This window comes from Muscardinus avellanarius (assembly GCF_963383645.1).
Source record: "Muscardinus avellanarius genome assembly, chromosome: 9".
Lineage (NCBI taxonomy): Eukaryota > Metazoa > Chordata > Mammalia > Rodentia > Gliridae > Muscardinus > Muscardinus avellanarius.
The window spans coordinates 63,688,146-63,705,654 of NC_137795.1; the positions used below are offsets into that span (position 1 = coordinate 63,688,146).

Genomic DNA, 17,509 nt, shown 5'->3' on the forward strand with positions numbered 1-17,509 from the left:
GTGGGTAAATTCTTGAAGTTCTTTACTTTTCTGAGATGCTCATTACCTGGGTGTGGAATATTATATGGGAATGTATATTTAAATTGCTTAGTGTACTGCTTGGCACCTAGAAAGCAATATATGGGGACTATTACTATATTATAATCTATGATTATCACACTGTTTTTCAGAGTTGTCAAAGATTTTTATGTCCTTCCTAATGTCTCCACAGTAGATAATCTTTCTTTTCCTTTTCTCGTGTGTGTGTGTGTGTGTGTGTGTGTGTGTGTGTATGAGGATAGAACGGAGAGACATCCTACCTCCAAGCCGAATTCCCCAGCCCTTTGTATTTTTGTTTTGAAGCAGGGTATCACTTGGTTGCTGAGAGTCTTGCTAGGTTGCTAAAGCTGTCCTCAAACCCATGACCCTTCTGTCTCAGCTTCCCAAGTACTAGGGTTATAATCATGGACCACCGTGCCTGGCTCACAACAGGGAATCCTGAATCTTTGTCTCTTAAAAATGACACAAAACCAGCAGAAACCTCAATAGTAAGTAAGTTCATGTCTTTGAGCCAGAGAGATTGTGTGATAAAATACTTTCTCAACTTGTTCATCGGTAACTATTTCCATCACTAACTTTGAGGAATATTTAAAATAGCTTTGCCTCAGTGACTTGCTCATCCCAGTTTCATTTCAGTGTTTCACAGGTCAGTGAATGATACAAGTGAAAATTTTTGTCTGCCATGTACCCAACTATAAGTAATTCAAGAAACAGTACTAGCAGTGTCTTGCATTAAATAACCATAAACATTCTTTCATTCATATGGTGGTTCTGGGGATTGAACCTGGGGTATTCTACCTCTGAACTACACCCCCAGCCCTATTTTATTTTTTATTTTGAAACAGGGTCTTACTAAGTTGTGGGGGAGGGGTCTTGCTAAGGTACTGAGGTTGGTGGCAAACCTGTGGTCACTTGTCTCAGCCTCCTAAGTACTGAGATTACAGGAGTGCATCACCATGCCTGGCTAACAATTTTATTTATTTATACATGCGCACATATATACATACATACATAGGATTGAACCCAGGGGCATTCTTCCTCCGAGCTATACCCCCAGCCTTATTTTATTTGTTTTATTTTTTATTTTTTATTTATTTTTATTATTTTTTTCCCCTGGATCTGGGGATGGAACCCAGGGGCATCTGACCTCCGAGCTACAGCCCCGGCCCTATTTTTTATTCTATATTTTGAAACCGGATCTCATTGAGTTGCAGAGGGCCTCACTAAGTAGCTGAGGCTGTCTGTGAACTGTGATCCTCGGGTCTCAGCCTCCCGAATTCTGGGATTACAAGCGTGCACCACCACGCTGGGCTATATTGCTAGGTTGATGAGAATCTTACTACTTGTACAGGCTGAGATCCTCCTGTCTCAACCTCCCAAGTGCTAGGGTTACAAGAATACCACACCCAGCTACAGTTGATTGGTTGGTTGGTTGGTTGGTTGGTTGGTTGGTTGGTTGGTTGGTTGGGTTTTTGGTGCTGGGAATTGAACCCAGAGACATTCTACCTCCAAGTTTTACTCCCAGCCTGATTTTATTTCTTATTTTGAAATAAGGTCTCATTAACTGCAGAGGGCCTTGCTAAATTGCTGAGGCTGACTTTGACCTGCAATTCTCCTGTCTCAGCCTTACAAATACTGAGATTACAAGTTTGTGCCACCACACCTGGCTTACAGTTTTATTTTTAAGTAAAGCTTTTATTTATGGGCTGCATAAAAAGTTCATCATTTTTATTAAGAATTACTATTTTATTGTTTTAAAGCAAAGGGATTAATCTTATTGCTAAGAAAAACAAGAATGTCTAGTATTAAAAATAAGACATGTAACTATAAGTACATTTTATTATCATTCAAATACATACTGTACATATTGATGCATTTTTGTTATGTCTGTCCTATTATATGTTTATTTTTTAATAAAGAGCCTGAAATAACTTGTTATTTAAATCTGTGGTTGCATGTTTTTTGAAGAAAATATTTTTTAGCTTTTAGTAAAACATGGAGGAGACTTGTTTGCCGAAAATGAAAACAAAGATACTCCTTGTGATTGTGCTGAAAAGCAACACCACAAAGATTTGGCTCTCAACCTGGAATCTCAAATGGTATTTTCAAGGGATCCTGAGGCTGAAGAAATAGAAGCTGAGTATGCTGCATTAGACAAACGTGAGGTAAGGTTTTTATTTTTTTAAGTTAAATATTTCTAGTTAAAAGATGTGTCAAAACTAATTTTAGGTTTTAGATTAAATTTTGTTTTTCTTCTTTAAACCTGTGTGGCCATCTTTATAATATGCTAAATATCTTCATATTTACCTATAGCAATAAGTACATTTATGAAGCTGGAGTATCGGGTATTTTCTCTAACAAGTGATCATGTTTACTTACATATAAAAGGAGGTGCTGATATCTAATATAAGTCCTATCTACTCCTACTCCTGTAAGGCTCTATTCTTCCTGTTCATTAGTCTTCCTTTCTTTCTGATTGCTTTTATCAACAAATGTGCTTTGGTAATTCCCATCATAAAAACAAATCAATAAGAAATCAACCATGCACCACTCTTGCTCAGCCTTTCCCAACTTCTGCTGATGCCTTTTATCTGTAGTCTTCGTAAGAAAAACAAAACATAATAATTATCTATACATACCAACTTCTCCATCTACTGTTCACTCTTCGACCCACTTCATTATGACTTTCTTCCCTTCTACTATGACAAACTACTCTTACCTTGGGAGTTACATGTTGCCAAATTTGGTAGTACTTTTCTCTCCTCTTGAATTTCTCAGCATCAAAGGACATATTTGACCTTTCTTAGTGAAACACTCTTCCCTTGACTTCAAGGACACTAAGGAGTCTCTTCTGGGTCCTGTATCTCAATAAACATTCTGTCCATATAACTGAGTTGTTCAGTCATAAAGGTGACAGATGCCCTTGATTCCTCACACTTTTAACTATCACATCCAAATAATCCGGTTCCTGTTAATTTTACCTACCTTATAACCTGAATCTGATTGCTCTTCCCAATCCCTATGCCTACCCCAGGCCCTTACCACACTTCCACACTTACTTCTTATCTGAGCAATTGTCAGAGGTTTTCTTACTGATCTCCTTGTCTCTGTTCTGGTCCCTTTAAAATCGTGTGTGTGTGTGTGTGTGTGTGTGTGTGTGTGTGTGTGTGTGTGTGTGTGTAGGATTCTGGTCCCTTTAAAATCTCTCTCTCGCGCGTGTGTGTGTGTGTGTGTGTGTGTGTGTGTGTGTGTGTGTAGGATTAAACCCAGAGGCTTCTGCCTCTGAATTACACCCCCATTCCAGTTTTATTTAATTTATTTTTTTCAAACAGGGTCTTACTAAGTTGCTGAGGCTGGCTGTGAACCAGATCCTCTGTCTCAGCCTCCCATGTACTGAGATTACAAGCGTGAACACCACCATGCCCAGCTTTAAAATTTATTTTGTACTCGGGCACCAGAGTGACATTTTTAGATATATAGCACTTAAATCATTTAGTGACTGTATTAGTCTGTTTTGTATAATGAAATACTAGAAGGCTAATTTTATAAAGCAAATAGGTTTTCTTAGCTCATGGTTTTGGAGGCTGAAAGTCCAAATATTAGGTTCTGACAAGGGGCCATGGCAAATAATAGAGAATGGGTGAGAGAAAAGATATCTTAAAACAAGAAGCAGAAAAGAGAATGGTTGAGAAAAAAGATATCTTAAAACAAGAAGCTGAAAAAGACTGGAGTCCCTTTCGAGAGCATGCCCCTGATTGACCTAAGGACCTTCCATTAAGCCCTACTTCTTTTTTCTTTTTTTTTTTTTTTTTTTTCTTTTTTTGTGGTACTAGGGATGGAACCCAGGGACATTCTACTTCCAAGCTACATACCCAGCTCTATTTTTTAATCTCTTTATTTTTGAAACAGGATCTCACTGAGTTGCAAAGGGCCTTGCTAAGTAGTAGAGGCTGTCATTGAACCACGACCCTCCGGTCTCCGCTCCTGAATGCTGGGATTACAAGTGTACACCACCATGCCCAGCCTTAAACCCTACTTCTTAATGGTTCCACACCATTATCACCACACTGAGGACCAAGCTTTAAACATACCCAAACAATAAGAGCAACTTATCATTGTACTTAGAATAAACTCTGAACTATTTGTTCATGAAATAGCAAACAGATGAAGGCCTCTACAGCCTACCTCTCCACCATCATCTCAAAATGTATTTCCCCAGCACATTTTAATTATAATATTTAGACTGTATCAAAGCTTTTGTATTTGCTCTTTCCTATACCTGAAATCTCCTCCCAATTATTTTCTTTGGGCCCAGAGAGACAATCTTGGGCCGTTCTATCTAAAATAAACATCCTTTTCTCCTATTATTCTTTATATAATTTATTTATATTATTTTTAATTCTTATTTCATTATTAATATTTCGACTGACAAATCATAATGATGAACATTTAGGGCTACATTATGCTTTATATATACATACAATGTAGGAAGATTAAATAAAAATTCAAGCCAGTTAATATAAACATCACCACATTTAACTATGAATTTTGTTTATTTTTTGGTGCTAGCAATTGAACCCAGGGTCTCATGCGTGCTAAATATTACTGAGCTGCAACTTTATAATTTTTTATGGTGAAAATTTGGAATTACTATGTTAGATGTTTAGAAATACATAGCATTGTTGACTATAGTCATTCTGCTATGCAATATAATTAAAAACCTTTTTTTCCTGTATATCTGACACTTTGTACCCATTTATTTTTCAAAAGACCTATCATGCTGGGCATGGTGGTGCACGCTTGTAATCCCTGCGCTTGGGAGGTTGAGACAGGAGGATCGCACAGGTTCAAAGCCAGCCTCAGCTACTAAGTGAGGCTCTCAGCAACTTAGTGAGACCGTTTCCAAACAAAGTATAAAATAGGTCTGGGAGTATAACCGAGAGGTAGAAAAGCCCCTGGGTTCCACCCCCAGTACCACACACACACCAAAAAAAACTATCACATATTATAGTATTTATTTACATATTTATTGCCTTTCCTATTGTCAGTTCCATTAAGGCTAGAATTGCATCTGCTTTATTCAACAGAGTAGTTTCAGTTTTTAACACTGCTTGCAAATAGTAGGCATTTGTTGATAGTTCTTAAGTCATAATATAAGACATTTTTTTCCTCCCAAAATGATTCTGGTTCCTTATTTTTCAGGGCTAACTTGATTTCAAAAGGTATTATACTGGTTGGTTTTTGTTCATTTGATCATGTTTTATTTTTCCCTTGAATTCCTAATCATTTTTGAGCTTTTATATTCCCTTTATTTACCAAAAGAACTGAGTTTCTTGGAGTTAAAATTATATTTATTTACTTTTTTGTGTCTTTAGGTTATTTTATAAACATGCTCTTCAGTTTAAATACACAAAGAAATAGAAAGGGCCCAAAATATTTTGACCCTTTCACATGGCTATTAAATCCACACCTTGAATGATATATGTGCCCCCTCTCATTTTTTTTTTTTTTTTCAGTTCTAGGGATAGAACCCAGGTGCATTCTACCTCAGCTACACCCTCAGCCTATTTTTTATTCTTTATTTTGAAACAGAGTCTCACTGAGTTGCAAAAGGCCTCACTAAGTAGCTGAGGCTATCTGTGAACTGTGTAATCCACAAGTGTGTGCCACCACACCTGACTCCCCCCATTTTAATGAGGAAGATAAACCAGAAAATAGTTGAAAAACTCGTCAGGATCCAAGAAAATTGTACTTGATTCTTCTAAGTTTAAATCCTAGCATTTTCTTTTTGCTATATTTCCTACCATTTGACAATCTATGATTTTTAAGTCAAACACAAATTTCTTTTTTTGTGTGTGTGATACTGGGGGTGGTACCCAGGGGCTTTCTACCTCTGGGCTACACCCCCAGACCTATTTTATTTTTTATTTTGAAACAGGGTTTCACTAAGTTGCAGAGAGCTCATTAAATTTCTGAGACTGGCTGTGAATCTGAGATCCTCCTGTCTCACCCTCCCAAGTACTTGGAAAAGCATACTCCACCATGCCTGGCTCAAAAATAAATTGGTTTTGTGTGTGTGTGTGTGTGGGGGGGGTGTTTTGGTACCAGGGATTGGATCTAGGAGTATTCTACTTTCATGGTACACCTCTGGCCCTTTTTAATTTTTTTTATTTTGAAACAGAAGCTCACTCAGTTGCTGAGAGTATTGCTCTGAGTTGTGGAGAAGGATCTTAAGCCTGCAATTCTATGTCTCAGCCTCCCAAGTACTGGGATTACAGGCATATTTGTTAGAAATTGCTAATATAATAATTATTTGGTCAGAAGGCAACATTTGAGCAAGAATATTCTAGCAGTAATATTGATATACTTAAAATAATTTATGGCCAGGCGTGGTGGTGCACGTTTATAATCCCTGCTCTTGGGAGGCAGAGACAGGAGGATTGCACAGGTTCGAAGCCAGCCGCGCTTAGGAGACCCTGTTTCTAAATAAAAATATAAAATAGGTCTGGGAGTGTAGCCCGGAGGTAGAAGGGCTTCCAGGAACCCCAGTACCATCAAAATAATAATAATAATTATAATAATAATTATTATTATTATTATTATTATTATTTATGACTTAGTTTTTCTCCAAGAAATCATTTTAATTTAGTTTATAATTATATTAGTAATTAGTAGAACTTAACATCTTGGAGAAGACAAAAGTTAGTAGAATAGTTATTTTTTAAGTGAATTTAGCAGAGCTATAATAAATTATTATGTTAAATTAAAAATGTTACAGAGCAGTCAGGTATGGTGGCACACACTTGTAATTCCAGTACTTAGGAGGCTGAGACAGGATGATCTCAGGTTCTCCGCTAGCCTCAACTACTTTTTGAGGCCTTCTGCAATTTAGTGAGACCCTGTCTCAAAAAAAAAAAAAAAAAAAAAAAAAAAAGAATACAAAATAGAGCTGGGAATGTAACTCATGGGTAGAATGCCCCTGGATCCAATCCTCATTACCACAAAAAAGAGAAGAAGCTGTTATAGAGCATTTTAAATACAGATTACATTGGCGGTACTGGGGTGGAACTCACGGGCACTGTACTTCTGAGCAACACCCCAGCCCTATTTTTTACTCTTTATTTTGTTTTATTTTTTTATTATTTATTTATTTTGGCAGTACTGGCGATGGAACTCAGGGGCATTCCACCTCCAAACTATACCCCCAGCCCTATTTTTTTATTCTTTATTTTGAATAAAGGTCTTACTGAGTTGCAAAGTGCCTCACTAAATAGCTGAGACTGGCTATGAACCTCGATCCTCCTGTCTCAGCCTCCCAAATGCTGTGATTATACACGTGCGCCACCACACCTGGTTTAGTGTTTTTATTTTTGAAGGAGGGTCTCACTGAGTTGAGAAGGCCCTCACTAAGTAGCTGAGGCTGTCCACAAACCACGATCCTCCAGTCTCATCCTCCAGAATGCTGGGATTGCAAGCATACTTCATATATACATATATATGAAGTAAATTAGCATATAATTTCAGAGAGTAGTAACTGCTATAAAGCAATAAAAACAAGAATGATGCCTGTGGAGACTGTATGATAGCCTCTGAGTAAAATGAAGGGAAAGTATGCAGTATGCTGCTGTAAAGTCCATCTTAAAACTCTTCCCTCCCCCTGTCTGTAACTCAAGAAGGCTCAAGGTTCTTTGGCTGACAAAGAACTCACATTGTTGGATGTTGCCTTAACTGGCTACCCTGGTGAGCAGGCTTAACCCACTACACCCTGTAGTAGCATTTGCCTTCCTGTTAAATGAAGTTGTAGGTTAGAGTAGCCTAAGTCTTGATGATACCTTGGCAAGGATAGCTGAATAATGAGAAAGGATAATGGAATGACTTTCGCTGGCTACTTTTTCCTCTCTTAATCCCAGATTGGTATTAAGGGAAATTAAAAATACACTCTGTCCTCTCTAAGTGTCTTTCACATCTTTTAAAAATTTTAACAGTCAACAGTGTATTTGGGAAAATAAGTACTCAAAAAAACGAGCCTTTTACCTCTACAGTCAGTGGGGAGTTCTATTTTCATTGTTCAAAACAAAGACTCCTTTTATAACTTCACTTTGTGGCTGTCTTTCTGAAACAATTTTTGAAAAAACTGTCACTTTTTTTTTTTTTTTTTTACATGGTATCAGAGTAGTTCTGTTTGTGTGCTAGGCTGTTTCTCACTCTGCAGTGGTCTTTGGGTAGCACTGGTATGCACTGAAACAGAACAGATATTTTATTCACTGTTTCTTTTTCATTTTGTTTCCTTTTCTCTTTATATCAGTACTGAATCCTTTGAAGGTTATTGCTGGTTTGAATTTAATCTGAAAATAGTAGCAGTTTATCTTTGCAAGAAAGGCACCTTCGTTTAATCCTTCCCTCAGAAGAGAGAGCAAGTGCCCACTTGGGGCTGAGCAATGTACTGAAATGCATCACATGACCTAATTACAGAGACCCAGAGTGAATATGCTCTGTGTTCATGAAGCCAATATGTCTTTGTCCTTCATCTATTTTTCTTACATTATTACCAATTTCAGTATAAAACTACATGCATTAAAAAAAAACTCTGTTCAAGTTGCTTTATATTATTCCTTCTTTCTTAGTATCTAAGAAAAAAAATCCCAAATATTATATCAGAATTGCAAGGAAAGCTATTTTTCATTAGTTGTACTAATCTTTGAAGTCATAATTAAATTTACCATTTTTTCTATTTAATTAGCTCAACATGAATAAAGTAAAATCTTTATTAATCTGAAAAAGAACATTTTGAAAATGAGTTCAGGAAATATACAATTGCTGGCATTGGGAATATTAAAAAAAAAATACTCTCATGCTGAGGCAAGGAGAGGTACCAAGGAATCCCAAGTCTGGACTTGAAACATATTTTCTAGAAACAGTGTAATAGATTGTTATTTACATGTTGTGTACATTTGGGAGACTGAGACAGGAGGATAGAGGTTCATGGCCAGCCTCAGCTACTTAGTGAGGCAGTTTGCAATTCAGTGAGACCCTGTTTCAAAATAAAGAATTAAAGCCGGGCCTGGTGGCACACGCTTGTAATCCCAGCATTTGGGAGGCCAAGACAGGAGGATCACAGTTCAAGGATAGCCTCAGCTATTTAGTGAGGCCCTTTGCAATTCAGTGAGACCCTGTTTCAAAATAAAGAATTAAAAATAGGGCTGGTGATGTAGCTCAGAGGTAGAATGCCCCTGGGTTCCATCCCCTGTACTGAAAAAAAAAAAAAAAATAGGGCTGGGGGTGTAGCTGGGAGGTAGAATACCCCTGGTTTCCACTCCCAGTACCACAAAAAAAAGAAAAGAAAAAAAAATGAAATGGAGTGGCTATGTCCATGGTCACTCCAAAGTCATACCATGTTGTATACACATTGTTACATACATAATGTATCACTTCTATAACTAAAATGAGTACTATAGATTTAACTATTAAAAGATTTTTTTTGAGGTACTGGGGATTGAATCCAAGGGCATTCTACCTCCAAGCTATACCCCTCGCCATTTTTTAATCTTTATTGGAAACACAGTCCCACTAAGTTGCTGAAGGCCTCACTAAGTAGCTGAGGCCGGCAGAGAACCTGTGATCCTTCCTGTCTCAGCCTCACAAGTACTGGGATTACAAATGTGCACCAACACACCCGGCTTTATTAAGGTATTTTTATTATATCTTTAAGGGTGTGTGTTTTATAGCTTGAAAAGCTTACTGATTGCTGGGTTTGGTGGTACATGCTTGTAATTCCAGTACTTGGGAGGCTGAGATTGGATGATTGCAGATTCACAGCCAGCCCCAGCAACTTAATAAGGAAGGCCCTGTTTCAAAATGAAAAGAATAAATTAGGGCTGGAGGTGTAGCTTGAGGTAAAATGCCCTTGGGTTCCATTCCCAGTACCCCCCCCAAAAAAAAAGCTTACTGATTATCACAAATTTCTATATATTAAAACCAACATACATTTTTTGTTTAAATCTTGGCAGATTTTTATGTAGTCAAGTTTGTTCTTTTTTTCTGTCTTTGATACACTCATTGTGTGTGTGTGTGTGTGTGTGTGTGTGTGTGTGTGTGTGTGTGTGTCCTGCAAGATGTCTGAGGATCAGAAAGTTGATCCTATCAACTCAGAAATTAACCTTGGTGAATAGTATTAGCCACATGGAATTAAGTAAGAACTGATGAACTTATTACCGACATACTAAAAAAAGCAAAAAATAAAAACAGCATCTAATTCTAAAATATCTGTAATTTAACTATGAGAGTAAGATTTGTTTAACTGCCCAGAATTCTTTGAGAACTATTATAAATTCTGCCAGAGGATATCCTAAGTGTTGTTTCTCTAATAAAAATATATGGGAATTTCTACTGCTTTTTAAAATTGTGATCTTTTTTTCTGTGTTTACTGAAAGAAATAAACTAGTTACTTTGATTTTTCAAAGAATGAAACTGTACCTTAAAGTGGACACACATATATTCACACACAATTGATAATGCAAAGCGAACAGACAGGATAAACACAACAAGAGAGCCAGGCATAGTGATGCACACACACCTATAATCCTAGTATTTGGGAGGCTGAAATATGAGTGATCACAGGTTTGAGGCCAGCCTCAGCAACTTAGCAAGATCCTCGGCAACCTAGTAAGACCCTGTTTTAAAGCAAAAAATTAAAAGGGCTAAAAGAGATACAGGGTAAAATGTTCCTGGATTCAATCCTCAGTACACACAATAACAATAATAACATGAAAACTGCAATAATTATTATTTCTTAGTTTAATTATAAGTTTTTATTTCAAATGCTTTTAATATAATCCAGATTTGCAAAACTATAAGATATGATAGTCTTGCCATTATAGTGTAATATTTTTATTGTTAGGATAATGAGGTACGTAAGTCCCAGCATCAGCTTTCCAGCTTAAAGAGACTTGGAGAAAAGGTGGTTTGAAGTCTATGATAGTAGAACCTTAAAAAGCCTTTTGAACTTCCATAACTGAATTGAAACTGAAAAGTTAAATAAATTATAATCATATATATTTGTCTATAAGTATTCTGACATACTTTAAGCCTGTAAGAGTCAATGTAACTTTCTCTTCTTTTCAAAGCCATATGAAGGATTAAGGCCTCAGGATCTTCGTAGATTGAAAGATATGCTTATTGTGGAAACTGCAGACATGCTTCAGGCTCCTCTCTTTACTGCTGAAGCTTTACTTCGAGCTCATGGTAATGAAAGAATGTCATATGCTTCTAATCACACTATTGTCTTTGGGAACTTTTCAGAGTTAAATGATGGCTGTTTGGTATTTTAATATAAAACAAAATGGCTTCTTAAACAGGCCTAAGGTGTTTGGGGGCAGTGATTACTCCAGTAGTCATTATCCTCATAACATATTTTGAATCATAAAATGGCTGTAAATCAGAGGGAAATTAAGTATTTTGTTTTCAGATTGAGTTCCTAAATCAACTTACAGTTGCTTTTCAGAAATATATTTGATTTGAACCTGACTAGTTGTTAGAATTCATTTTGCTAATTCTGGTTTCACCAGTAATTTTTGCTAAAGTCATTTACTTACAACATTGTAGTAATTCAATAAACGCCTAAGAATTGTATCATTAGTTTTTTTCAGTTGTGTTTTTATGTAAAAGATTCTTAACCACTATACACACAAAATGGCATTAAAGACTATGCTATTCATCTTAAGGATTCTTTTTTTTTTTTTTTTTTAAGACATAACCACATTTACTTAGGAAAGTTTTCCTAAGTGCTAAGCTGGTTGGTTGGTTGGTTGGTTGGTTGGTTGGTTGGTTGGTTGGTACTAGAGATTGAACCCAGGCATTCTACCCCTGAACTATACCCCAGCCCTATTTTGTTTTTTATTTTGAAACAAGGTCTCACTTGAGTTGCAGAGGGCCTCACTAAGTTACTGAGGCTGGCAATAAACCTGCAATCCTGTCTCAGCCTCCCAAGTACTGGGATTACAGGTATGTACCACCACACCCAGCTCTGTGATTCTTAAAATAGCTTTCTAGATGTTGTCAGGTACTAGATTGGACCATCTCATTGCACACTCAATACAGACAAATTGGCTGGTGTTTAAAAATAGTATTTTGAAATTTAAAAACATTTTTAAAAAGAAAAAGACAATGTTGAGTTTTTTTTTTTTAAATAAAACCTAGAAGCTGGTGTGGTGGCACACACCTATAATCTCAGTACTTGTGAGACTGAGAAGAGGGGATTGCAGGTTTGAGTAAGACCCTGTTTCCAAATAAATTTTAAAAGTAGGGTTGGGGATATAGTTTGAAGGTAGAAGGCCCCTGGGTTTAATCCCCGGTATCACAAAATAAATAAACAAATAAATAAATTAACTAGCTAAAAGAAAAGTAAATGATTATTGTATTCCAGTTGTTTTGAGCCTCTAACTATTTTAAGTAGAAATCTTTATCATGTATCTAAAATATAATACTACCTTCCAAAATGTTTATGTAATATTTTGATCAGAAGAAAATTTAAACTCCCTATTTTATTATCTGTTGTTCACCAGATATTTTATTATCTGTTGTTCACCATTGTTAATAATTTATTTAAACCTCTAGAATCAATCTCTTCAATATTCATGTTTTCATAGTTCTAGAATTTGCACTGTTTTTATACTTTATCTATCAGTGGCTCCTAAATTTTAGTATATATAAAAATATATAAAAATAGCCTGGGATCTGGGCATGGTGGCGCATATTTGTAATCCCAGTACTTGGGAGGCTGAGACAGGAGGACCGTGCAGGTTTGAAGCCAGCCTCATCTACTTAGTGAGGCTGTCAACAACTTAATGAGACCCTGTTTCCAAACAAAATATATAAAATAGATCTGGGAGTATAGCCCAGAGGTAGAAAGCCCCTGGGATCCATCCACAGGAACACACACACACACACACACACACACACACACACACACACACACACACACAGATATCTCAGCCTCTGTTCACCTTCCTTCATTCTTTCCTTTCCACAGCCACCAATTTAAATCCAGGCTCTCATTATTCTTCATTTGAATTGTAGTACTCAGAGTCCAGTGTTATGATTTGTCTTTCACCCACCTAATTTTTTCATATTGCCATTAGAATGTTCTTTCAAAATGGCAATGTGAGCATGTCATTCCCTCCTTGGAAACCCTTCACGGCTTTCCAGACTTAACAACGCAGGCTTCTGTACCTGCACTTTTAGTTTCCCCATTTCTTTACCTTACCCACTCCAGCTTGTCCTTAACAGTCTCTTCTAGGAAACCTTTTCTGAGTATTTCTTCCAGATTCTCACTGGGCCTCTGCCTGTCTATTCACATTATATTCCATGCATATATGTGTTATATGCTTAGAATGGACTATTGTAATCTTATTTACTTTTCCTCTCTGTTAATGGGGGAACTCCTTAATGGCAGCTGTTAATGTTTTGTTTCTACAATATCTCTCAGAAAGTAGTTGTGGAATTAATGAGTAATATACATGAGCTGCTATTATTATTATTATTATTATTATTATTATTATTATTATTATTATGCAGTGCTGGGGATTGAACCCAGGGGTATTCTACCACCTAACTACACCCTCAACCCTATTTTTTAGTCTTTATTTTGAATCAAGCTTTCACCAAGTTTCAGAAAGCCTCATTAAGTCGGCTGTGATTTGTGATCCTCCCGTGTCAGCCTCCCAAGTACTGGAATTACAAGCATGCACCACCATTCCTGGCTCTGAGCTATTATTTTCAAACACACACAACACACACACACACACACACACACACACACACACTTAAAATTTACCTTTTTGTTATAACATTATGCTTTTGTATTGTCATCTTTATAAACTTTGAAGTAAATTCTCAGTCTGAAAGCCAAATTTAGGAATTCATATAATTTAGACACAAAAATTTTCTTTTTAGTCTATAATAATGTTTACAGATTTAAAAACCATGCAAAAATACAAAGTACCTTAAATTTTATTTCTTCTGGGCAGTGTTCATAGCACTGGAAGGCATACTCTTATCTTTTGCTGGAGCTTTTAAACACAGAGTGTGTATTAAATATATGTAGAACTGATAGAAAATGGAAACTGTTAATCACAAACGTAGCCTCACAGCTGTACAGTAGTCTCCTCTTGTTTCCAGTTTCACATTCCCTGATTTCACTTACCCATGTGTCAACCATGGTCCAAAAATATTAAATGGAAAATTGCAGGCACATTTATAGGTTTTAAATTGTATACCATTCTGAATATTGGGATAAAGTTGTGCACCGTCCTGTTCATGACATGAATCATACCTTTGTCTATGGTTTACACTGTTTATGCTACTGCCTGTTAGTCATTTAGTAGCCGTCTCCATTGTCAGTTCAACTATCACAGTATCCCAGCGCCTGTAACTTCAAGTAATCCTTGTTTTACTTAGTAATGTCACTAATGCACAAGTGTTGCTGGCAATTTTAGTATTGTTCTATATTATCATTATTAATTGTTCTATATTATCATTAGTTATTACTAGTTTTATAAATTCAACTTCATAGGTATGTATTTATAGAATAAAGTGTATGTGTTTGTGAGAGAGAGAGAGAGAGAGAGAGAGAGTGTGTGTGTGTGTGTGTGTGTGTGTGTGTGTGTGTGTGTGTGTGTGTGTGTGAATTTAGTCTTATTCATAATTTCAGGCAGCCACTACAAGTCTTGGAACATAACTCCTTTGGATAAATGGGGGCTACTAGACTAGTTAAAGGTCAAATGGCTTCTGAAACAAAAGTATGAGATCAAACACAATAAGGTTTTTTTTGTTTTGTTTTGTTTTGTTTTTGCAGTACTGGGAATTGAACCCTGGGGCATTATACCTCTGAACTACAACCCAGCCCTATTTTTAACTCTTTATTTTTGGAACAGGGTCTCACTAAGTTGCAGAGGGCTTCACTAAGTAGCTGAGGCTGGCCGCAAATCCACAATCCTCTTGTCTCAGTTTCCCAAGTACTGGGATTACAAGTGTGAGCCACCACACCTGCCCAATAAGCATTTTTAATCATGTAATAGTCAAAGCATTTCTATTTTGACTAGGTAGAATTGCGGCTCTACTCTACAGAGTCATTCAAGGACTCTTCCTGAAACTTTACCACCTTAGACAAAGTGGCTTCTGAGTTTGCCCGGGGGATTATCTCCATTCCACGCAACCCACCAGAAAGGGAAAGAACATTGAAGAGTGATTGTGGGAAACCTTTTGACCTAGGTCCTGGGAGTGGCATACATCACTCCTGCATGTACTCCCTTAGCCAGATTTCACTGGAAGGTATGACTCATGTTATGAGCAGGATGGTGCAAGATTTCATCACACTACTCAGAATGGCATGCAATTTAAAACATGAATTATTTATTTCTGGAATTTTCCATTTAATATTTTTGGACAATAGCTGACCATGTTGTTATACCTGACTGCAAGCAACAATTCTACAACAAAACATTTTTATGAACAGATAACCATCTCTGCCACAGGTATCTATGTTCAGTTAGGTAATATGGTATATCCTAACTTATAAAGTACAGTATCATTTAGAATCCAAAATTAACTTTACCAGTAATTTCACTATAATAAAAACATTTTATTCCTATTTTTATACATTGTGTTACCAAGTATTACTAAGTGATCAATTCCATTTTTACTTCATTGATATTTTTCTAAATTCTTTTTTTCATATAATAGGACCCAATTCTCATAAAGTGAAATCTAATCAAAATTTTTAATTTGGTTTGTCTATTCTGTGGTAGCATTTTTAATAACTTACTAAAATATTAATTCCATACTTCATTTCTCCCATTAAGGTATAAAATATAAGGTAGTGTGAATTTTAAAATAAACATGTCTTCTATATTGTTAAAATAATATCAGTGACATTTAATAATTAACAATGTTTACAAAGATAAATTATGTTATTGAGTAAAGTAATACCCAGCTGTTTACTATAATTGCTCATAAAGCCATGACAGGTTGTGTTTCAGAACTGAGCTATGTGAAAGGTATAAATTATATCCTTGATAACAGTTCAGCTTTACACAGGAAAATAGATATGATTATTATACTATCTGTTGTCAAATTTAGTTCCAAAGTGTTCGTTTTGAGATTGCTTCAGATTAAGCAAAAGGTGGAAATGTTGGCAGTATTTTCTAAGTACTATTGAATTTTAAGAAAGATTGTGTTAGAAACACATTTTCTTGAGTTTCTCCCAGCAATAAATGTAACTTATATAATTGAGTGCTACCTAATGAAAAATAAATAAAACATAAAATTTGAGACCAAGACTAATTTGCTTATACTTAGAATAAATTTATTTGGAAGCATTGTTTTTAGTGACTTTGGGAAGTACATCATCTTTTATAGGCAGTTGAAGATTGAATATTGGTTATCTATTTCTTCTTCTTCTACTCTCTCCCTAGGAAATGTTATCTTCTCTCAAAATTTTCATAAGCATATATTTTTCCCTCTGGATTACATCTTTATTTTGAGCTCCATATCTTAGGTATAACTGTCTTTTTAAGAGCCCCTCCAATATGTTTAAAATATACCATAAACTTAATCATGTTTCAAGCTAAACCCATGCTTTTCCAAACATTACCCGGTTCTCTGATATTCCCTATGTCTACCGAGAGGAGCACCCGCCAAACAACTGGGTATTCAAAGCAGAAATCTGGGACATCAACTTTGACATTTCCCACCATCAGACCCTTTACCCTGTCATTACTGAACTGTCCCAAAATCTTAAACTTCACCCTTTGTCTTCATTTTCTACAACCACCACATAGCCCTAGCAGCTGTTATCTCTCACTTATACTAAACAATAGCTTTTCCTAGTCTACCATCTTTCTATTCATTCCCTATCCAGTTTGTTTTGTTTTTCTGTACTTTAGTCAGAATAATCTTTTCAAATCTAATCATAACAGCCTGTCCTTCCCGTTCCCAAGTCCAACTTTTCATTGACTCTCTATTACTCCTACACTAAAGATGGAAGTGTTTATAAAAAGTCCTGCACGGCTGAGCCTGTCAGTTTCTCCAGACTTATCTCACACAAAGCTCCCCCTCTGTTCTCCACGTTGCAGGTATATTGCCCTTTTTCATTTGATAAGGGTGCCACCTTCCTTTCTGCCACAAGGCCTTTGAACATGATATGTCTCCTCGGTCTAAAATGTCTTTGTTTTCCTTCTTTTGCCTGGTTAATTCCCACATATTTTTAGATGTTCACTCCATGCCATTTCCCCAAGGTCACCCTCCCTGGCCTCCTTGACTGGGATTCTCTACCTCTTGTCCATGGCACTTCTGTAAGTGGTGACTTTTGTGTGTATGTGTATTTTATTATTATCCTTTCTTCTTACTAACTGCAAGTTCCATGAAGACAGAATTGTACCTGGGTTTTTCTACCATTATATCTTCATTGCCTGAT

The 17,509-nt window shown here is 36.3% G+C and overlaps 1 protein-coding gene across 2 annotated transcripts in view; it reads left to right on the forward strand.

The window, feature by feature from the left end:
* Positions 1–17,509, forward strand: part of ANKIB1 (ankyrin repeat and IBR domain containing 1) — a gene marked incomplete at both ends in the record, with an annotated part of 149,718 nt that overhangs the window by 70,744 nt on the left and 61,465 nt on the right. For both annotated transcript variants that reach the window (XM_080701377.1, XM_080701378.1), the window contains 2 exons: positions 2,022–2,204; positions 11,163–11,280. In XM_080701377.1, coding sequence (XP_080557503.1) covers positions 2,022–2,204; positions 11,163–11,280 — 301 coding nt within the window. The remainder of the gene's footprint in view (positions 1–2,021; positions 2,205–11,162; positions 11,281–17,509) is intronic.